We start from the raw sequence: 19,506 nt of genomic DNA, 5'->3' as shown, positions 1-19,506 counted from the left end.
CTATACATATTCTATAAGCCACTTACTCATCCTTTATGGTAAGATTTTGTGGTGGTTTATAGAGTTCCCTATTTATCAAATACTCCAAATCTCCCAAACATACGAAATAACCTTAAGGACACACAGCACTTGCTATTACTTTTGATGAAAATAAAGTTGTCAAGTGAACTCTTCTTGGATTTCCTAACAGGTGAATGCTCACACATTGATATTCAACAAGTGTGTTTTCAACTGAACTGAGCTAAGAAGCCATGAAAAGACACAGAGGAATCTTAGATGCATATTACTAAGTGAAAGAAGACAGTCTGGAAAGGCTACGTACTGTATGATTCCCACTATAGGACATTCTGGAAAAGGCTAAATGATGGAGACAATAAAAGGACAGTGGTTGCCAGGGGGTGAGGGGAGGGAGGGATGAATAGACAGAGTATGGAGGATTTTTAGAACAGTGAAAATACTCTGCATGATATTATAATGATAGATATGTCATTATACATTTGCCTAAACCCAAAGAGTGAGTGTATAACACCAAGAGCGAATCCTAACGTAAACTACAGATTTGGGGGGATTATGTGTCAACGCAGGTTCAGCAACTGTAAGAGATGGACCACTGCAGTGGCGCATGTTAATGATAGGTAAGGCTATGCATGTGTCTGGGCAGGAGGTATATGTAAACTCTGTGCTTTCCACTCGCTATTGTTATGAACTCAAAACTGCTCTACAAAATCAAGTCTGTTTTCTCCAAAAGTCAGTTGATCAAGCGTTCCAGGTGGGAAACATCCATGTCCCTGTGTAAGAGCGGGGATCCCACCGATGTCTTACAAAGATCCCAGTACGTCGCATCTCACAGACCTGCTTGAGAATGTTCTGTTCTCTCATCAGCTTCTGCCGTTCTCTGTTGGGCTTGGAGAAGACCACTTCAAGTACATCTTGACCAGAGTTAGTGCCACCAGTGACAAAGTAAACCAAGTCTTCCAGCAGCTTGGTTACAGACCTTAGGGGGAAAGAAGCTATTAGAGATGGGAAATGTTCAACGTCCAATAGGTTGGAAGCTTCACCTTGGACGACTTGGGCCTAATGAGCCAGTTAAACACAAGCAGATCCATTCTTCCCAATTTCCCTGAAAGTGACAACCAATTACCAAAAAGTGTAAAATACACACAACACATTATTGTTCACAAAAGGATAACCACCTTCACAAGATAGGAGCCATCAAATTTTATTTCAGAGTAACACTGGCTCCTAACATTTAGTGAGGTAGTTCCAGAAGCCAAATTGGAGACAAAGAAAAAGACCGATCTTCAACTTCAGAGACTTTCAAAGAAGTGAATGTGGTTTCTGAAAACCACAGGTTGAAGCCACGTATAAATGCTAAGGCCTGCTCCTCTCATACAAGGCTGTTCAGAGTTGGTGTTTTCTCTTTCTGCAAGCAAGAGATTTAAAAAATCCACAGTGACTGAGGATGTGTCTGGTTCTTGTGGGAAGCCCTCACCTTCTTTCATTCTGGGTGATGGTGCCCTTCTCCAGCTTCCCAGCTATGGAGCCCAGCACCTTGCTGGCATCATTGGCAAAATCCAGGTCCCGAACCTCAGCAGGGGAAACTGGAACTATGGCAAATGCTTCCTTATCCTCCTTCACGGGGGAGGTGCCGATCTGAAAAGCAGAATGGTCTTTATGGAACTGTCTCTTGGACTGAGAGAGCAACACATTAATCAAACACTATATTTACACGACACTGGGCTATCCAGAGAGCTGGAGCTATCTTGCAGTTCAAATTAACTAGACATAGAAAAACATCTGGAAGGAAGTACCCCAAATCATTAACAGTTGTTACCTCTGGAGATTCTCACGGTGGGGAAGTGTGAGGCAGAAAATGGGCTGTGGTATCATTTTATACCTTCATTTGTTAAAGGAAGCATGTTAAGACTGTTGTAATTTAAAAACATGCTTATAAATACATAAGGAAAAAGCAAATGAGCAAAGTGGTAATTATTGACTCAGAGTATAAGGGTAGACAATGTACCATTCCTTCAGTTTTTCTATATACCTGAAAATGTTCATAAAAATAGAAGAAAAAAATTCCAGTGACCTCCCCCATCACTAAAAAAAAAATGTGAGAGCATCATTTCACTTTTTAAAAACAAAATCCCTATGTTTGTGAATTTATGCTCTATGACCCTAAAGAAGGTAGTGAAGGAGAGGGGGGTTCAGGGAGAGAAATTAAAGGGGCTGAGAGAACTTTCAAAAAATAAAAGTATATTTAAATACACAGAGAAATAAAGAAATAATAAAGATTGGGGAAAACCAACTAGGTATCTGATGTGCCTCAAGGCATAAGCAAACATTCCCCCAGCCAAAATCATCCTTCAGACAGATGTGAAATCCAGACAATTGCTCAACTTTTAGGGCAAAAGCCATGGAATAAAAAAGTTCTGGTTATTTCAAAAAGCCTGGGCTTGCTTTAGCCAGGTTCCTTGGAGAGAATTCTTTCACTGCATTCAAGTTTGTCCATGACCATACACTGGCCAAGCCAATAAAACGCAGTCCCTACGCCCCCATCTGTTCTCCAAGGAGCCCTTTCATTAGGGAACACAAGACCAAGGGAGGCAGCCAAGTTCCAGAACTCACTTTCAGCATCACAGGTTTTTCTTCCTCCTTGTCGATGGGGATATTTGTGCTGTGAACCCACGTATTAGTGCACAGGTGTCTGAGCCGGACATAGGAGTTTCTAACGGGGGGAGAAAAAGGACTTGAGGGACAGGAATTTTTAGGTTTTCTACAGCCACTGGCCTAGAATACATTCTATCAAAAAAAAAAAACGGATACCAAAATGGTGTTTTGCTACATACACAATACACACAATATAGACTGAGAAGCAAATGGCTGCACACTGAGATATATTCTAGTGTATTTACAATAAGAAATCATTCATCAGGATTCTAACACTGGGATATGCTGTATTTCTAAATATAAGATCACTCCTATGAATGAGTATCTCAGAACAAACTGAGGAGACAAAGCAACAACAAATATTTCCTGAGTATATATTAATGCATACCATGAGAGGTGATAAAGCAACACATGAAATTTTCATATGGATCAAAAAAGCAAAAAATAAAATTACTAGGATAAAATATGAATTAATACTTAATAATCTTGTGGTAGGAAGGTCCATAAATTTTAAAAGTCAAAGATGGATACATCTTATAATACAGTTTAAATTTTATATATTCCGTAAAGCAAAAAAAACAAAAATAGAAACAAAAACAAACAAAAAAAACCCATCAGGAACAAAGCTGAAAGGAAAAGGACAACCTGGGAAAATGAAAGAATACCACATAGCATAAAAAGGTTATTAATCTGCATTTATAAAGAGATCTTTAAAATCAGTAAGAAAAGAACATGAATACTGGAAATGAAAATGAGACTAGGACATAAGCCAGTAATTTAATAAAGCAATATAAATGGCCAATAAACTTGGAAGTACACATTCAATCTCCTTAGTACAATTTATATAAATTAAAACTATGTATCATTTTACTCTACCATATTCCAAAGATCTTAGAGACTGACATAACCCAGTATTTACAAGAGCTTAGGGAAATCACCTCTCCTCACACTCCTGGTAAGAGTGTAAACAGGTGAAACTCTGCAAGGGAGTCTGGCACTTTATAAAACAAGTAAAATGTATCTACCTTTTCACCTAGCAATCCCATTTTTAGATTTTTCACTTAAAATGACAGCCCAAGTACAAACTGGGGCATAGAGACATTCAACAAAGCATTATCTACAAGAGCTGTAAACAATCCAATGTCTCAATAATGGACTAGTTAATTGTAGTACATACACTAGAATACTAAACATTTAAAGTGATTATAATCCATATATACTTGGAAATATGTACAGAACATACTCAGGGAAAAAATGTTAAAAATAGCTTATAATTCTATTTATGATAAATTATATACATGTTAATCTGTGTGCCCAGAGACCTGTCTAAAACGACATAAACCATAATGTTAACAGTGGTTATCTCTCAATAGTTAAATTTTATGTAATTTTTATTTGCTTTTTTGCTCTCTGTGATGTTAACACATTTTTGTTGTTTTTTTAAAGTGAACATGGATAATTTTACAATGTTTTTCAATTTGCTTTAAGGAAGTAGTAGAAATAATGGCATAATTCTTGCATCAAGAATCTACCACATTAATGAGACAAGATCAATGAACACCAAGCAATAGTAAGTAATGGGAAATGCACATTAAAAAGCATTAAGTTGGGGGACAGTCAAGGTAAGTACTGAAGGACCTTTAGAAGAGGAGATCAATGAGGCTTCAGAAAGTCATGGAAGTTTTTTGTTACAGAAAACTTGAGTTGGAACTTTGAACATTGTTGGACCTGGAGCAGACAAGGGGTCCCTTGTGTTAGGGACGTCGTTTGTGTTAAATGGAATTTAGAGCAATGGTATAGACATGGAAAAGAGGTGAGGGTGGGGAGAGCATCAAACCAGACACCTATCTTCAGTACATCCTCTCTGCCTTCTGCTTTCCCTCATTCTAACTGCCCTGAACATTGTAAGTAAGGGCAAACATAGGGATATTTACGTAAAATAGAATGAATACACATGAAACAACATGACCAAGAAATCTGACAGAGATTTGTAATTCTTTTTCTTCTGAGTGACTTGGACTCATTTTCTTAATTTCAAAGTATAACCAAAGCTTGGAGCTTAGCTTTTAATTGGATGATTACATTCTATAAAGTTCTAGGTCAAATTATATTTAAGACACAAAAGTGATTCTATCAATTCATCCCAAGTCCCATTCCCAATCCTTAACTTAAAAGTCATGACATCAGGACAGTTACAAAACAGCCACAAAGTTGGATGCTCTCCCAATGTTCATTTAATTCCTCTATTTTACATATATTGCAATTTTATTATCTTGTTTAGTATATCCAGGATTTGCCATTATCCTTTTCATTTTCTCTTGGAAAGATTCTTTTAAACAGTAACTATCACAAAAATTCTTTTGCTGATACCATTTCAGAGACATTCATTTATCTACTTTCAGACTTCCTGATCTTCAAACAAGCAATATTTAGCACAACTTTAAGATTCAGGGGAATGAGTGTACTACCCCTAAGGTTTTTTATCCCTCCACAGGACCAATGAATAAGAAAGCCATTCAATTCTGTCTCTTGGGTTGCTGGTCAAAGGCAAGAATGGATAAAAATTTTTAAAGTCCAATATAACTGGTAACTAACACTGGCAGACCATACTGGACACTTTTTTCATGGTGAATACAGACTTCCCTTGTTTAAGAGTTTAGAATCCATCTACCTATGGACAACTGTCCACCAAGAGTTTTCCAAAAGAGAAACAGAGATGAATCAAAGTGGATATAGAAGCAGGGTCTCTAACCAGCCAAAGCTGCTTGGCCATCTGACCTAAAAGCTTGGACTCAACGCAGGATCATGTGGATTTCCAACCCATTGGGGAATATGGCCAACTAGCACCTTACTCCCCTTGCCAAGGGAACGCCACGAAGCACCTTCTAATAAAACAATGTGATATTTCAAATCACAGGGTCCTGTTCTTTGCTAGCCCTCGCAAACTAAAATATTTAGCATGTAATATAAATGCCATTCCCTTGTCTCCTGGGACCTAACCAAATTCATTAAATAACTACCAGAACAGAGGACAAGACAAATGGAAAATTACTTAAACAAAAATGCAATTGGGTTCTACATACCTGTACTTATCTAGTTAACAAGTCAATGAGAAAGGAAGTTTTTAAAAAGCTATCTACTGGGGCACCTGGGTGGCTCAGTCGGTTGAGCATCTGACTATTGATTCCAGCTCAGGGTCATGAAATTGAGCCCAGCATTGGGCGCTGCGCTCAGTGTGGAGTCCACCTGGGATTCTCTCTCTCCCTTTGCCTCTGCCCTTCCCCCTGTACTCACATACACTCTCTCTCTCTCAAAATAAATAAAATCTTAAAAAACATAAAAAGCAATGTCCCATACTACAAACCATATTTTAAAGGGATCTCAAAATGGATCAAAGCCCTAAGAGTAAAGAGCAAAAACTATAAAACTCTTAGGAGAAAACATCAACATAATTGTTTGTGACCTTGGAATGGGCAAAAGCTTAAGCAATCAAAGAAAAAATAGATAAATTGGACTTCAACAAAATTAAAAACTTTTCTACTTCAAAAGACACCATCCAGAAAGTGAAAAGACAACCTAGAGAATGGGAGAAAATTCTTGCACATCATATATCTGGTAAGGGGTTTATATCTAGAATAAAGAACACTTAAAATTCAATAATAAAAAGACAACTCAATTTTTTAAATGGGAAAAGTTCTCCTAAGATGATACACAAGTGGCCAAAAAGCACATGAAAAGATGATGAACATTATTAGGCCTCGCAGAAACGCAAATCAAAACCACAATGAGGTGCCACTTCACACCTACCAGGATGGCTCACATAAAAAGACAGTAACAAGTACTGGAGAGAGAGAATGTAGAGAAATTGGAACCCTCACACACACATGGTAGAAATGTAAAATGGGGCATCCATGTTGAGAAACAGTCTAGCAGTTCCTCAAAAGGTTAGACAGTTACCATATGACGTAGCATTCCACTCCTAGATATATACCCAAGACAATGAAAACTGTGTACACAAATGTTCACAGCTGCCTATTAGCCAAAAAGGCCAAACAACCCGAACGGCCATCAGGTAATAAGTAGATAAATATGGGGCGCCTGGCTGGCTCAGTCAGCAGAGCAAGCAATTCTTGATCCCAGGATCATGAGTTCGAGCCCCACGCTGGGCACAGAGATTACTTTAAATAAATAAACAAATAATATTTTTTAAAAAGAATGGGTATTAACCCCTTTTTTAGAAAAATAAAATATGAAAAAGTGGATAAATACAACGTGGTATAACCACATAATGGAATATTATTTAGTGATAAAATAAAATGAAATACTAATACATGCTACAACATGGATGAGTCTTAAAAATACTAAGTGAATGAGCCAGTCACAAAGGACCACATGTTACATTTATACAACATGTCCAGAACAGGCAGATCACTAAAGACAGGACACAGGTGAGTCTAAGGCTGGAGATGGAACACGGGGAAATGAGAGTGATGGAGAAAGGATATGGTGTTCTTTTTGGGGAAAAATGTTCTAAAACTGTGATGATAGCTGCCCAACTCTGCTCATCCCCTAAAAACCACTGAATTGAGCACTTAGGTGAATTGTATGGCATAGGACTTAGATCTTAACAAATCTGTTATTTAAAAAAAAAAAAAAAGCAGTCTAAATCAGGAGTTCCAACCCTGGAGAATGCAACGCTGTGCACATACTTGAGATTTTCTAGAGAAACATGTCTAGCTCTCCCCAGATTCTCAAGGAATTAACAACCCAGCAGAGTTTAAGAATCAAGTAAACCTTTAACTGGATGGCAATGGAAGGCCTCCCTGCAATGTAAAATCTCTTCTACGTGGACACTGTCCTCCGTTCATCACTCCAACAGCACGAGAGAAGCTTCTCTTCTGCTGATGGCACCCACACCGCACTTACCAGTCTCACCGACAGGTTAAACAGGGAAAGGGCAAGGACATAGATGAATAACAAAACATAAAGTGATACTCAGGGAGACGGCCCATGTGTAAATCCTACAGATGCCAATGAGAACTGCCCCCAACAACCCTGTCTGTCTTCAACATTTAAGACTTTGGGCTCTGCAAAAGGGATTGGCTGACGTGTGATGAGTTGCTTGAACTCTCTGAGCTTCAGTGTCTTTATCTAGAAGAAGGGGCAAATAGGGATGCCTGGGTGGCTCAGTCGGTTAAGCGTCTGCCTTCAGCTCAGGTCATGATCCCAGCGTCCTGGGACTGAGTCCCGCATCGGGCTCCCTGCTCCACGGGGACCCTGCTTCTCCCTCTGCCTCTGCCTCTGCCTCTCTCTCTCTGTCTCTCATGAATAAATAAAATCTTTAAAAAAAAAAAAAAAAAAAGAAGAAGAAGAAGGGGCAAATAGTAATACCAGGCTCACGGGGCGGGGAAGGGGGGGTTGTGAAGATGAAATTATGTAACACAAATAAAAGTACTTAGCATTGAACATGGCATGTAGTCAGCACTCAATAAATGTAAGCCATTATTAATAATATTGCTGCTGATTTTGGTGTTAAGCATGAGTTTTCATCCCCCTTAGAGTCCAGTTATTCCTTCCACCAAAATGCATTCTTATGCAACCAAACTGAGAGTTAAATTTAACAAAATAACCAAAGAACACCGGTCTGACTTCTCAATACTCTACTACATACTCAGTGAACTACAAATATTCCATTTTCCAGAATTTCTTTACAACTGTTTATTCAGTTGACTAGGAGACCTCTCAAGTTTGGCAGTGAGGATATGAGTAGAGGAAACTAGAAATATGGAGCTACTTGAGCTTACGGTTTGACTTGTTTACCTAAATAAAGCACTTCTTATCCAACTCCTAAGAACTTGTAATTAATGAGCCATAAAAAAACCAGCCAACATTCCAATGGGCAACCAGAACAAATCCTTTACAAATGCTTCAAGGAAGGCAGTATGATTTGGATTCCAAGCAGCCCAGCCAGGCCACGTACACCAGCGCTGACTCACTCGGGATAAGCCATTTTAGGATCATACCTCGGAACAAGGCTGTCACCTCCACGGAGAGTGGTGGGGTCTAGTTCAAAAATGGAGGAGATGTCATTGCCCTCAGGCACAGAGACCAGGGAGTACACCATCTTTTCTTGGGCATTTCGCAACCTGCTTCGAGAGGCGTCCTGATCAGGGTCCACCTGAGGAGGAAAAGTCATCAAGTCATGGATTTTGCACGTCAGACCCTTCCCTCACTACAATCACTGCACAGTCCACAGGAACAGGGGAGAAACAATAGCGAACATCAGCAGTTGGCAGGAAAAGAACCACAGTTTCAGAGCAGTCATGAAAGATGACAGTCGGCCACCCACGCCAAGAATATTTACACTCTACCTCCTTGTGTTGCAATAAAAATGTTTAAACAATGCAGGGTTACAGTAACAGATGTCCACGGAAAGAGTGCTATATAGGTGATGAAGAAGTCCGTATGGCTACATCCGTCTGCAGTAGTTGGAAGAGAAAAGAAGCTCTTTGAGAAAACTCATCCTGTGGATTTGGTTATGGGTCATTGTGTTAATCTACGGTTAAATGGTCTAGCAATAATATGATACATCTACTTCCCAGGAGAAAAAGTAAAATAAAATAAGTCTGAATCCAAGTGTTCGTAAGCAGAGATCCCAGTGTGGCCAAGAAAAATATTTGAGAAGTCAGACTAGCCCTGAAAAAAACATTCGTAATTAATCAAGGAGCGCTGCCGATGACAATTCAGGGGAAAAGGGGCCTCTCTTGCTATGTAAGGGATTTGGCGGAGGCTGAAGAAAATCTCTGACAGTTGAGACTAATGAACAATGACGAAAGCTTTCCTGAGAAACTATAAAAACACATTCTCGGCTCCAGAGCCCGTCTGCCTGAGCGGATTTAAGCAGCATGCTTAGACTGTCATGTCCTCTCACAGGTTTTGCAAGGTGTCTCCCAGCGCTGTGACTCTACGTGGGATTATTTTTAATTTTTAACGTCCTTGCAAGAAGACAACATCCACTTGCATCTGCTGGGAAAATCACATTTTCTTTGTCACTAACTTGCTTTGCTTGGGCTGAGGCACTGACTCCTTTCCAAATGGGGAATGGATAAAATGAAATCAAGTTCAACAGGCAAAGGAGAGAGCATGAGAGAATTTATTTCCAGGGCCTGACATCTAAGATCGCAGGCAACAGTCTGCTCTAGGAGTTTATCGGCAGCCCCAACTTCTGTCTGAGAAAAGGAAGAAGGGAGTGGGGGGGTAGGGTGGAGAGGGGGATGGAGAGAGAGATAGGAGGGAGGAATGAAGGAGGGGAGAGAGAGAAGGAAAGAAAATACAAATGCTTCTTTTAAGCTCTGTGTCTTCCTCCCTATGTCCTCTCCTCTCATACTTTGTAGCACTACCTAAACAAACCCACAACTCATCGTTCTATCTACCCTCAAGTATGAATCAAGGGGAGAGCACCAAGTACCTCAGTTCAAGAAAAAGCTCAGTCCTCTTCTAACTACTCTGACCTGCAAAGTCTTCCACACACCACTTTCAAAATAAACCCTGACCTGATTCTGGCTTGAGACACATAGCTCAGCTATACAGGCTGGCAGTTCAATTTCAGACCTGCCGGAACACTGAAGAAAAATTAAAATTGCACAGAGTGCCTGTATCTGGACCTGTGACTGAGCGACAGCATCTTCGCGTTGTGTGCAGTCGGCGTTTGCCACCTAGTGGGAGGAAAGGTGCAAGTACAAAAGGCTGCGAGACAAGAGCCAGCCTGGGGTTGTCCTTTCTCTCCCTCTGGCGTCAAGCATGTGGCTCATGGGGGCTGCTAAATTGAGAAGGATGAACTCAACAAGCTAAGTAAGATTCCAGGCAAAATTTGCTACAAGCACTGGATGCCAGTTTCGGGAACATACGTGACCCACGAGCAGAACAAAGTTTCCTCTCCCAAACTTTCCCAACTCCAGCTTTTCTGCTCAAGTTTCCCGGCCCACAAGAAGGTGAGGGGTGCAGGACTCTCCCAAGGCTAACAACTTCCCACAGAGGCAGGAGCTGGGCCACTGGCCTCGTTGGTGCAGGGTGAGCCCCCCAACCCCTCCTCCATATGAAGACTGCCACCCAAGCAATATCCAAAGCAGCCAGAGCAATGCAGTCTGGATCTGCACCCAAGCCTGCTGGCACATTCCACCACCGTGGCATGGAGAAACATGAGAAAGTAGAAAGATGACTGAACTCTGAGAGAACCGAGACATGTGACAAGTTAGCACCACACTCTGGTTCCTCATCGGTCCTACAAACATCATACAGTCTCCCCTAACTCCTTTCACTGCACTGCTGTGCAGCCCAGATGAACTCATGCATGTAAAGGCACTAAAAAATGCTACTGATCTTGTGCAACTTACACAAATGCTACTTACTGAGCGCTTACTATGGGCCACACCTTAGGAACCACCTCAGCTGGTCCTTACGACAAGCATATCCACCACTTTCACAGAGGAGGGAAGTGAGGGCCAGAGAGGGGAACGTAGTTCCTTCAGTCACACAGCTCATCCAAGAGGGGGGTCTGCTACTTAGACCCAGCTCTGCCTCACTTCCCTGCCCTGCTTTGGATCACTGCATTCTTCCTCCGGCACTACAAATGCTGGACCTCCCCGTGCCCACCAACAGGCCAGGAGAGCAGCCCCGTTCCTCACAGAGCTCAAGGTTCAAATGGACATCAGCTCTCACTGGCAGAAGCTACAGCACTCCTTCCAAGTCATCTCAGAGAGGAGACTTCCTCTGTGTTACAGCCCAGATGGCCATGATAATACCATTAGAGGCAAGTCCCACAAAGGCAGTTCTTTCTCTCAAAATCAAGAAGGTGCAGGGACAAGAACTGCCTTATGAAAAATGGCGCCCTTACTAGTCCCAGCCTCTGGAGACCGGCCACATGAACACTACACACTGATGTTGGGCAAAGATTTCCCTGCATGTTGGCAAGAAGTCGGGCTAGGTCAGTGCTCTCAACCTTCCAGGCAATGTGGAAGGGCAGCTTTCAAAATGAGCTCTGGAAGTGAGGGTGAGGAAGATGAAAGGAAGGAACAGGACCCTCAGCTGCTCCCTCCAGAATTGGAAAAGACATGAACTCCTGCAGCAAGTCCGGGAACTCAGGATGTGAAGCCCTCGGCTAGCACTCCTCTTCCTTCCTTCTGAAGCTAACATTCTATCCAAATATAACTGCAAGGGTCATCCTTCCCACAGAATTTGGACCTTCCAAAGACAACTGCATTCTGTATTATGTCCACCCCAAACCCCTTTATTCATGGATCCACCTTAAAACCTGTAAGTTCTTCCAAAATTTTACCGCCCCCCACCCCACCCCGGCAAAAAAAAAATAAGCTCAATACCACCTACCATATTCACCAGAGATGATCACATGAACACACAATGTCAGAGTAGCAATTATTTGCATTTTTTTAAATCCTAGACCAGAATGAAGTGTTTTATTGATAGCCATCATTTCTATATAATACAACCACTGCCCTCTTTAACCCATAGTTGTGGACAGTTCAACCCTCGAGTGCCTCCAAATCAGCATTAATTGGTTATATGGCTTCTAAAGAAGGATCCTGTTGGCATTAAATTCTAAACCACATTATAAAGTTTATTTCTGAGTTTGCAGAAAGCAAGGACAGATGGTTAGACAATTAAGTGTCTAATCAGATGTCAGGAGCACCATGCTTCATGTGTTACCTCCATCATCTAAATGACACTATCCATCTCACACACTCATTCCCTGAAAAAATCTGGGTGAGTCATAGATTGAGGTCAACAGCAATCAGATATTCATTTGTAAAAGGCCGACTTCTTAAGGGGCCATCTCTCTCTCTAACCTAGGGGCATTCCAAGAGATACCATCAACTTCTACAACTTAATGGCGGAGACCCCTTGACGAAGCACACAGAAGGAGCATCATCTGACAGTCTTGGACCAATCAGAACACAGGAAGATATGACTGCCCTCAAGGGAAGCATAGAACAAGACCCTCTTTTAAGTCATCCTAAGGTGTCCCCTTCCCCATCACTCAATGACAAATGGCAGTTTCTTCAAGGGGATTCCAGATCATTTGGCCTCACCCTACCAGATGGAGACAAGAAGGCTCTTGCTCATACTTACTGAGGGCTGAAACTCCAGGCATTCTTCCTCAAAGTCAGGGTCTACCTGATGAAAAAGAATCATTAGGAAATTAAAACATCCATTGATTTCTCCAGGACTCGGCCCCACTTGCAGGAGACTTCAAGGCCTGCGAACATCTCTGAACAACTAAAAACTTGTCCCTTCCCTCTGTTCATGAAACCAGCATGCCACAACAACACACATCACATGAGTACAACAGACACGGAACGATCTACCAGTCACCAAAAGACGGCTCTCAAGTGTTGACAGAAGAACACAATGAATTCACTAGCAAAGCAACAGTTACAACCCTGAGATAAATAAAAGATCAGTATTCAGTCATTGATAATCCTTAGTTTTAGTCAGAAATAAAAAATTTGTGGCCTCCAGCAAGAGTTTACACTCGCTTCAGAACATAACAAATAATGCAAATACCATTGATCTTTGGCAAACCACGTAATCAACATTTCTCACAGCTGGTTAGCTGGGTCCATAATTCCTTATGGCTTCATTCTCAATTTCAACTTAGTCTTGACCTCCAGTTCTTAAGTATTTCAAAATCATCACTTCTTACAAGAATCAGGCATCCCAGGGGGTTCAGCACATTTAGATTCAGCCTTCTTTGGGGTCAGCTGCAGAAGCAATACTGGCACCCACGCATCACCCTGAAAAATCTCTGAGCCATCCCACAGTGGAACCAGACAATGGGAGGTATCTGTTGATGTACGACTAGAATCTGATACGAATGTGTATCGTACATCTTCTAGCAGATCAGAGTAAAACTCAGCATCTGTCACACAGTATGATGGCTCCTTAATTTAACACAAAAATTAAAAAGTAAATTCCTCCTGTCCTTCAATACTGAGTCTTGCCTTTCCTCAAAAACCCTTTACAGACATTTAAGGTAAAGTTAATTTCCTTGATTTTTGGCATTCTTGCAAGTAAAAGACAAGACCCTGTCTATTCCACTAGTGCTCTGAGAACCAGAATACTTGTAAAATTGTCTAATTCTTCGTGTCCTAATGCTTCCAGCTTTACATACCATGTTTCACTACAGCTGAGTCTTGGACATTCATGTTAGGAGCAGGGCTGGTAGATAAGATGTGGGGAGAGCAAAATGCAAGAGAAAAAATTTCTATAATCCTAAATCCCAGATTAGCATTCTTTTGTTTTTTTAAATCTACTCTCTTAGCAACTTCCAAATATACAGTATAATTAACTACAGTCATCGTGCTGTACATTACATTCCAATGACAGTATTATTTTCTAATTTGTTTTCTCCCCATATCTTGATCAAAATCCCTGTGAAGTACTAAAATGTGTTAATCATCTTTACCTTTTCTCGTCTATAAGCAGGGAAATGAGGCAGGAGGAAACAAAAAGCAGAAGGAAAAGCAAGGTGACTGAGCATCTAACTACCCAATGGCCACAGGTAAATGAAGAGAAAGGAATGTCTCAGGCTTGAAAGAAAAAGACACAGAGGCTGCTCCTTACCTCTGCTGCTAAGTAATGCCCTGTAGCAAGATGCTTGAAACGGAAGAGGCTGTTCCAATATCCTGCTCCACCCCGACACGGGTCATGTTGGACCACCTACAAGAGGAGAAATGATTAACAGGAGTGGAAATAATGTCAACCCATATTAAGACAACACTGAGACTTCACACATAAGTCATAGTTCAGCAGTGATATTTACTAGCTGAAAAAAAAATGAGTATCTTCAAACAAAGCCATTGCAAGTGTCATACGTAATGTCAGAGGTCAAACATATGGAAGTGTTATGTTTCTCCAAAGAAGAAATAGTCTCCCAGTTAATACGAAATGATTCCAATAAAAAGCTGAATGTTTTTCAGATTATTTGCTTTAATCATAATAAAGTAGAAGTTAAGATTCTACAATTCATCCATAAAAGGTATGACAAATAAAAAGAAATTTCAGAGGACACTGTGAAAGCATTCTATACTTGTACTCATGTGCTGAAACACATAGATAAGCCGGGGCTCTGAAACTTGAAACTCACACAGCCTGGGCCAATTTACCATAAAAATACATATAACTTCAGCTTCTGGTCATGATGGTATAACTGGCACTGGTAGTTGGTGCCATGAACAATTAAACACTGCACAAAATATATGAACTTGCTATAGACAATTAGAAAACTGGATAAAATACAGGAAACAATTGTGTTCAGATGTTGGACAACAGGCAGTACACAATTGTGATCTCTGAGAAAGGGGAAACAAAGTGATCTTCATGAATATTCCAGCTTTCTGCCTTAATGTTCTCTCTGGATGGTAGTGTTGGGAAGAAGAATCCAAGCAGAAGACACCGGTCTGAGTTGAGGAGATACGTCAGAATTTAGGGAGACTGAAGTGGCTGGAATTTGCTGGGGCAGAATACAGAGCTACCCAGAGAAAAAGCTCCAGACATCTACTCAGGGGCCTCCTTGAGTTTTTGGTTGAATACCAAGTTGCATATGTGTAAGTTGAGACCACACAAGGCCAAATGAAGAATGACAGGAAAGCTGTGAGCTCAACGTTCTCATTGCTCACTTGGGGCTGGGTGGTGTTCTGAGAGATTCCATGGAACACCTGGGGCATTCAGCAAAAATGTCAAAAGGGTTACACCTTAGTAATGGGGCCAATCCAGCCCTAAAAAAAGAAAAAAGACTGTAACACACTTGATTTAGCAAAGCTTTAAAATAAGACTCCAAAGCCTCAAACTGATTCACAAGTAACTTTACTGTCTAACAAAACAAAACTCAAAACTCTTTAAAGGAAGACAACAAAATACAGACACTCCACAAAGTAGCACCACAATGTTCAGCATATAATCATGAAGCACTGGACAGATAAGAATCAGGAAAATGTGACCCAAAAACTCAGTGACCTGTCAGATAATATCAAATGATCCAGCATGTCTGTGTGGGTTGGTGGGGGCAGGAAAAATATTTGAGAAAAAACGAAACCAAATTTTCCCATTTTAATACATATACAGATTCAAGAAACTCAATGAACTCAAAGCCAGGATAAACACACACACATACACACCTACACACCCACCCACCAAGGCACATCATGATTAGATTAATGTAAACCAGAAATAAAAAGAAAAATCCTAAAAGCAGCCGGTGGGGGGGGGAGGGGGGGGAGCACTTTATACAGAGAACAAAGGTAAGAGACCACTTAATTCACATCAGAAACAATGCACACAAGATGACAATGGATATACAACTTTTAAGTACATAAAGAAAAAAACTGTCTACCTAGAATTCTGTATCCAACAAAAATAGCCTTCATAAATGAAGGCCATGTGGAGAAACTGGAACCTTAACACACCACAGGGGGGAGTATCACCTAGTGCAATCTGGCAATTCTTCAAAAAGTTAAACAGCATTACCATAGGACCCACAATTCCACCCCTAAGAGAACTGAAAAACCTATGTCCTCACAAAAACTTGGTACGTGAATGTACACAGAAGCATTATTCAGATGAGCCCAAAAGTAGAAACAATCCAAATGCCATCAGGTAACAAAATATGGTATGTCCATACAATGCAATGTTATTTGGCAATAAAAAGGAATGAAATAATGATACACGTGGCAATATGGTTGAACTTTGAAAACACTGTGAACTAAGTAAAAGAAGTCAGATACAAAGGATCACATTGTAGTATATCATTTATAAGAAACGTCCAGCATAGACAATTCTATAGAGACAAGAAACAGTGATTGCCAGGAGGGGAGTGGTTTGAGGAGAAACAAGTTGTGATCAGTATGGATACAGGGCTCCTCTTGGAGTAATGAAAATGTTCTAACATTGATTGTGATGATGGTGGCCAAACTCTACAGACCTAAGTCAAACCATTAAATTGTACACTTTAAATGTAGGAGTTGTATCTCAATGAAGCTATTATTGAAAAAAAAAAAAAAAACACAGATTTTTAAAATGAAGGTGAAATACATTTCCTCATTTTCAAATGAGAGCTAAGAGAATTGGTCACTAGCAGGTCTGCTGTACAAGAAATGCTCTACATGGTATTGTCTTCCTTTTTTTATTTTAAAGGAGCACTTATGATTCCAGAATTTGCAAGAAAAATATTAAAAAAGAGACATTCAATGTTTTCCAATGATATGCAGGGAAAAACCGGCAGAAAACAACTTTTTAGGGAGTAAGAATTAGACAGCTGTTTCTTCTCAGAAGAAAAAAGAGACAGAGAGAAGGTGCTCTGAAGTGGACTTCTGAGTTAAGTACCTGAAGTTTTAGAAATCCAGACCTCAAACACCCTCCACACAAACTTGTGATCTTTCATCAATTTAGAAGTGAATAAGACATGGTACCTGCCCTTAAATGTACTCAAGTCAGCCACAGTGACTTCTGCGGGGTTCAGACTTTTTTTTTGGTTGGGGGGGTTTATGACAACATTTTAAAGCAAGATGCAAAAATGTTTGTAAAGTGATGTCAACTGTGCAAAAATAACCTGCTCACAGAACAAACAGCTCCATGGAAATGGGCACATTAAGTTAATGAAATGATGGTTTACTTCTTCCTTTCTTCCCGTATTTTCAGTTTTTCTTTAGTTTCCACTTACTCGTTTAAATTCAGTTAAGAATTTTTTTTTTTTTTTGGCACTAGTATCCAAATCACACATGAAAAGTGGTTCTGAAAGACTGTTTTGAACGTATAAAACGCTGTGCTGAGTACAGTGGTGACATCAGTGAACAATGACAAAGGTCTAGCTCACAATGGGTTTAGAATCTAACAGGACTGACAGTGTCTCTATGTAGGCACTAACTAAAAAACTCCCAACAAGTGCTGTGGGCGTGGAGAGGAGAAAAAGAATAAGGAGAAGGCAGAAATTGAAAACTTTATGTAGAGTCCTTTCATCATGAAAACTGTAGAAATTTTTCTATACAACAGCCAAGATAAACCTGAGTATTACAACATCCATGTTAAGAGACGTAAGACAATTTTTAAAATGGGCAAAATATTGGAACAGACACTTCACTGAAGATGATACACTGATGGCAAATAAAGACATGAAAAAATGCTCAATATCATTAGCCATCAGGGAAATGTAGATTAAAAGCACTAGGAAATTTCATTACACACCTATGATAATGGCTAGCATTAAAATGACTAACCATACCAACTGTTGGAGATGATGTGGAAGAACCAGAACTCTCATACCCTGCTGGCAGGAATATAAAATGACAGGAGCACTTTGGAAAATAGTTCGGTAGTTTTTTTTTAAACATACACCCATCATATGATCTAGCTATTCCATTTCTAGATTTAGCCAAGAGAAATGAAAGTTCATGATTATGAAGAGACTTGTACACATTTATAATGCCCTCAGAAGCTTTAGTTGTAACAGCCAAAAGTTGGGATCAACTCAAATATACATCAACAGGTGAACAGACAAATTGTGGAACACCTTATGGTGAAACACTTCTCACCAATAAAAAGGAATGAACTATCGACACATGCAAGAACATGAATGAATCTCAAAATAATTATGCTGGGTAGAAAAGGAGACCAAAAAAAGATTATATGCTGTCTGACTCCATTAATACAAAGTTCAAGAACAGAGAATACCTAACCATGGAGATGGAAGTACTTCTCTAGGAGGAAAAACAAGATAGTGCTGGAAAGAAGCTCAAGGGAGCCTTCTAGGTGCTGCTAGTCTTCTACTTCCCGACCTGGGTGCTGGTTTTGTGACTGTACGTGTACGTAAAAATTCATCAAGGTACATACTTTTGACCTGGGCACTTTGTGTCTGCTATCCCTCAATAAAAACGTAAAACCTTATTAAAGCAAGAGAGGAAGAAGAGAGGAGGCAAGCCAAGACAGAGAAATGCATGTACCCCAAGAGCTGCAGTTACACAGAGAGAAGGGCTGCGGGGGAGAGGCCAAGTCCCTGCAGCTCAGGCTCTCGCCACCTCTGTCACCAAGCACTCATGCCACTGTCTGTGAGTCCCACGATTCTAGTCTCTCTGCACCTCCTCTCAATAAATGACATGCCGAATCATTTATCTCCTCAAGCAGCAGAATCACTTATCCCCGTAAGGAGATCACTGATTACATTACTCCCCTGCTCAAAACTCCTCTCCAAGCTCCTCCCCTGCCTATGACTTAAATCCCAACTCCTCACAGCCTGGACAGATGCCCTTCAGGCTCTGGTCTCCAAAACCAGTTTCTCTTTCACTTCCGTGCCTATCCTCTGCTCCCCACCAAACTGGGATGCTGAGCCTTACCCTCAAGGCTGTTTCATATTCCCAATTCCATGCCACCATCTGACACGAGGTGACCTACACTCTACACATCTCTGCTTTCAGAAATACACGTCATCCCGTACGGACCAGCTCAGGCGCCACCTCCTTCACCCGACCTGACCTCCCTCCCTCATCCCTCCCTCCCACACCCCCCCGAGCATGAGGAAAGTGTCTCTGGCCACTTCGCCATCCAGTGATCTGGGTGTGTCTCTTTCTATCCTATCCCTGGCATGAGTCCCCAATGTATCCTACTGAGTAGGTGCTCAACTACATATCCTTGGGACAGACAAATGAGCAAGGGAAAGGAAGACATGGAAGGAAAAGACAATTCGATGGCTGAGAGTAAGAAACTTCCAGCTTCAGCTGTGAGTTTGCTTCCCAAGTGGACATCATTTTCCTTCCCAAGCACACCCAGCAT

General features: G+C 40.8%; 1 protein-coding gene across 3 annotated transcripts in view; it reads right to left on the bottom strand.

Annotated features, from left to right (window-relative positions):
- The window catches only part of ITPR1 (inositol 1,4,5-trisphosphate receptor type 1), a 324,688-nt gene that overhangs the window by 170,026 nt on the left and 135,156 nt on the right, over positions 1-19,506 (bottom strand). For all 3 annotated transcript variants that reach the window (XM_032411831.1, XM_032411829.1, XM_032411830.1), the window contains exons 11-16: positions 14,311-14,406; positions 12,817-12,861; positions 8,694-8,848; positions 2,629-2,728; positions 1,493-1,653; positions 853-994 (exon numbers count right to left, since the gene is read on the bottom strand). In XM_032411831.1, the coding sequence (XP_032267722.1) occupies positions 853-994; positions 1,493-1,653; positions 2,629-2,728; positions 8,694-8,848; positions 12,817-12,861; positions 14,311-14,406 (699 nt within the window). The remainder of the gene's footprint in view (positions 1-852; positions 995-1,492; positions 1,654-2,628; positions 2,729-8,693; positions 8,849-12,816; positions 12,862-14,310; positions 14,407-19,506) is intronic.

This window comes from Phoca vitulina, unplaced genomic scaffold, assembly GCF_004348235.1.
Source record: "Phoca vitulina isolate PV1807 unplaced genomic scaffold, GSC_HSeal_1.0 scaffold13, whole genome shotgun sequence".
Lineage (NCBI taxonomy): Eukaryota > Metazoa > Chordata > Mammalia > Carnivora > Phocidae > Phoca > Phoca vitulina.
This window is presented reverse-complemented; position numbering and strand designations above follow the sequence as displayed.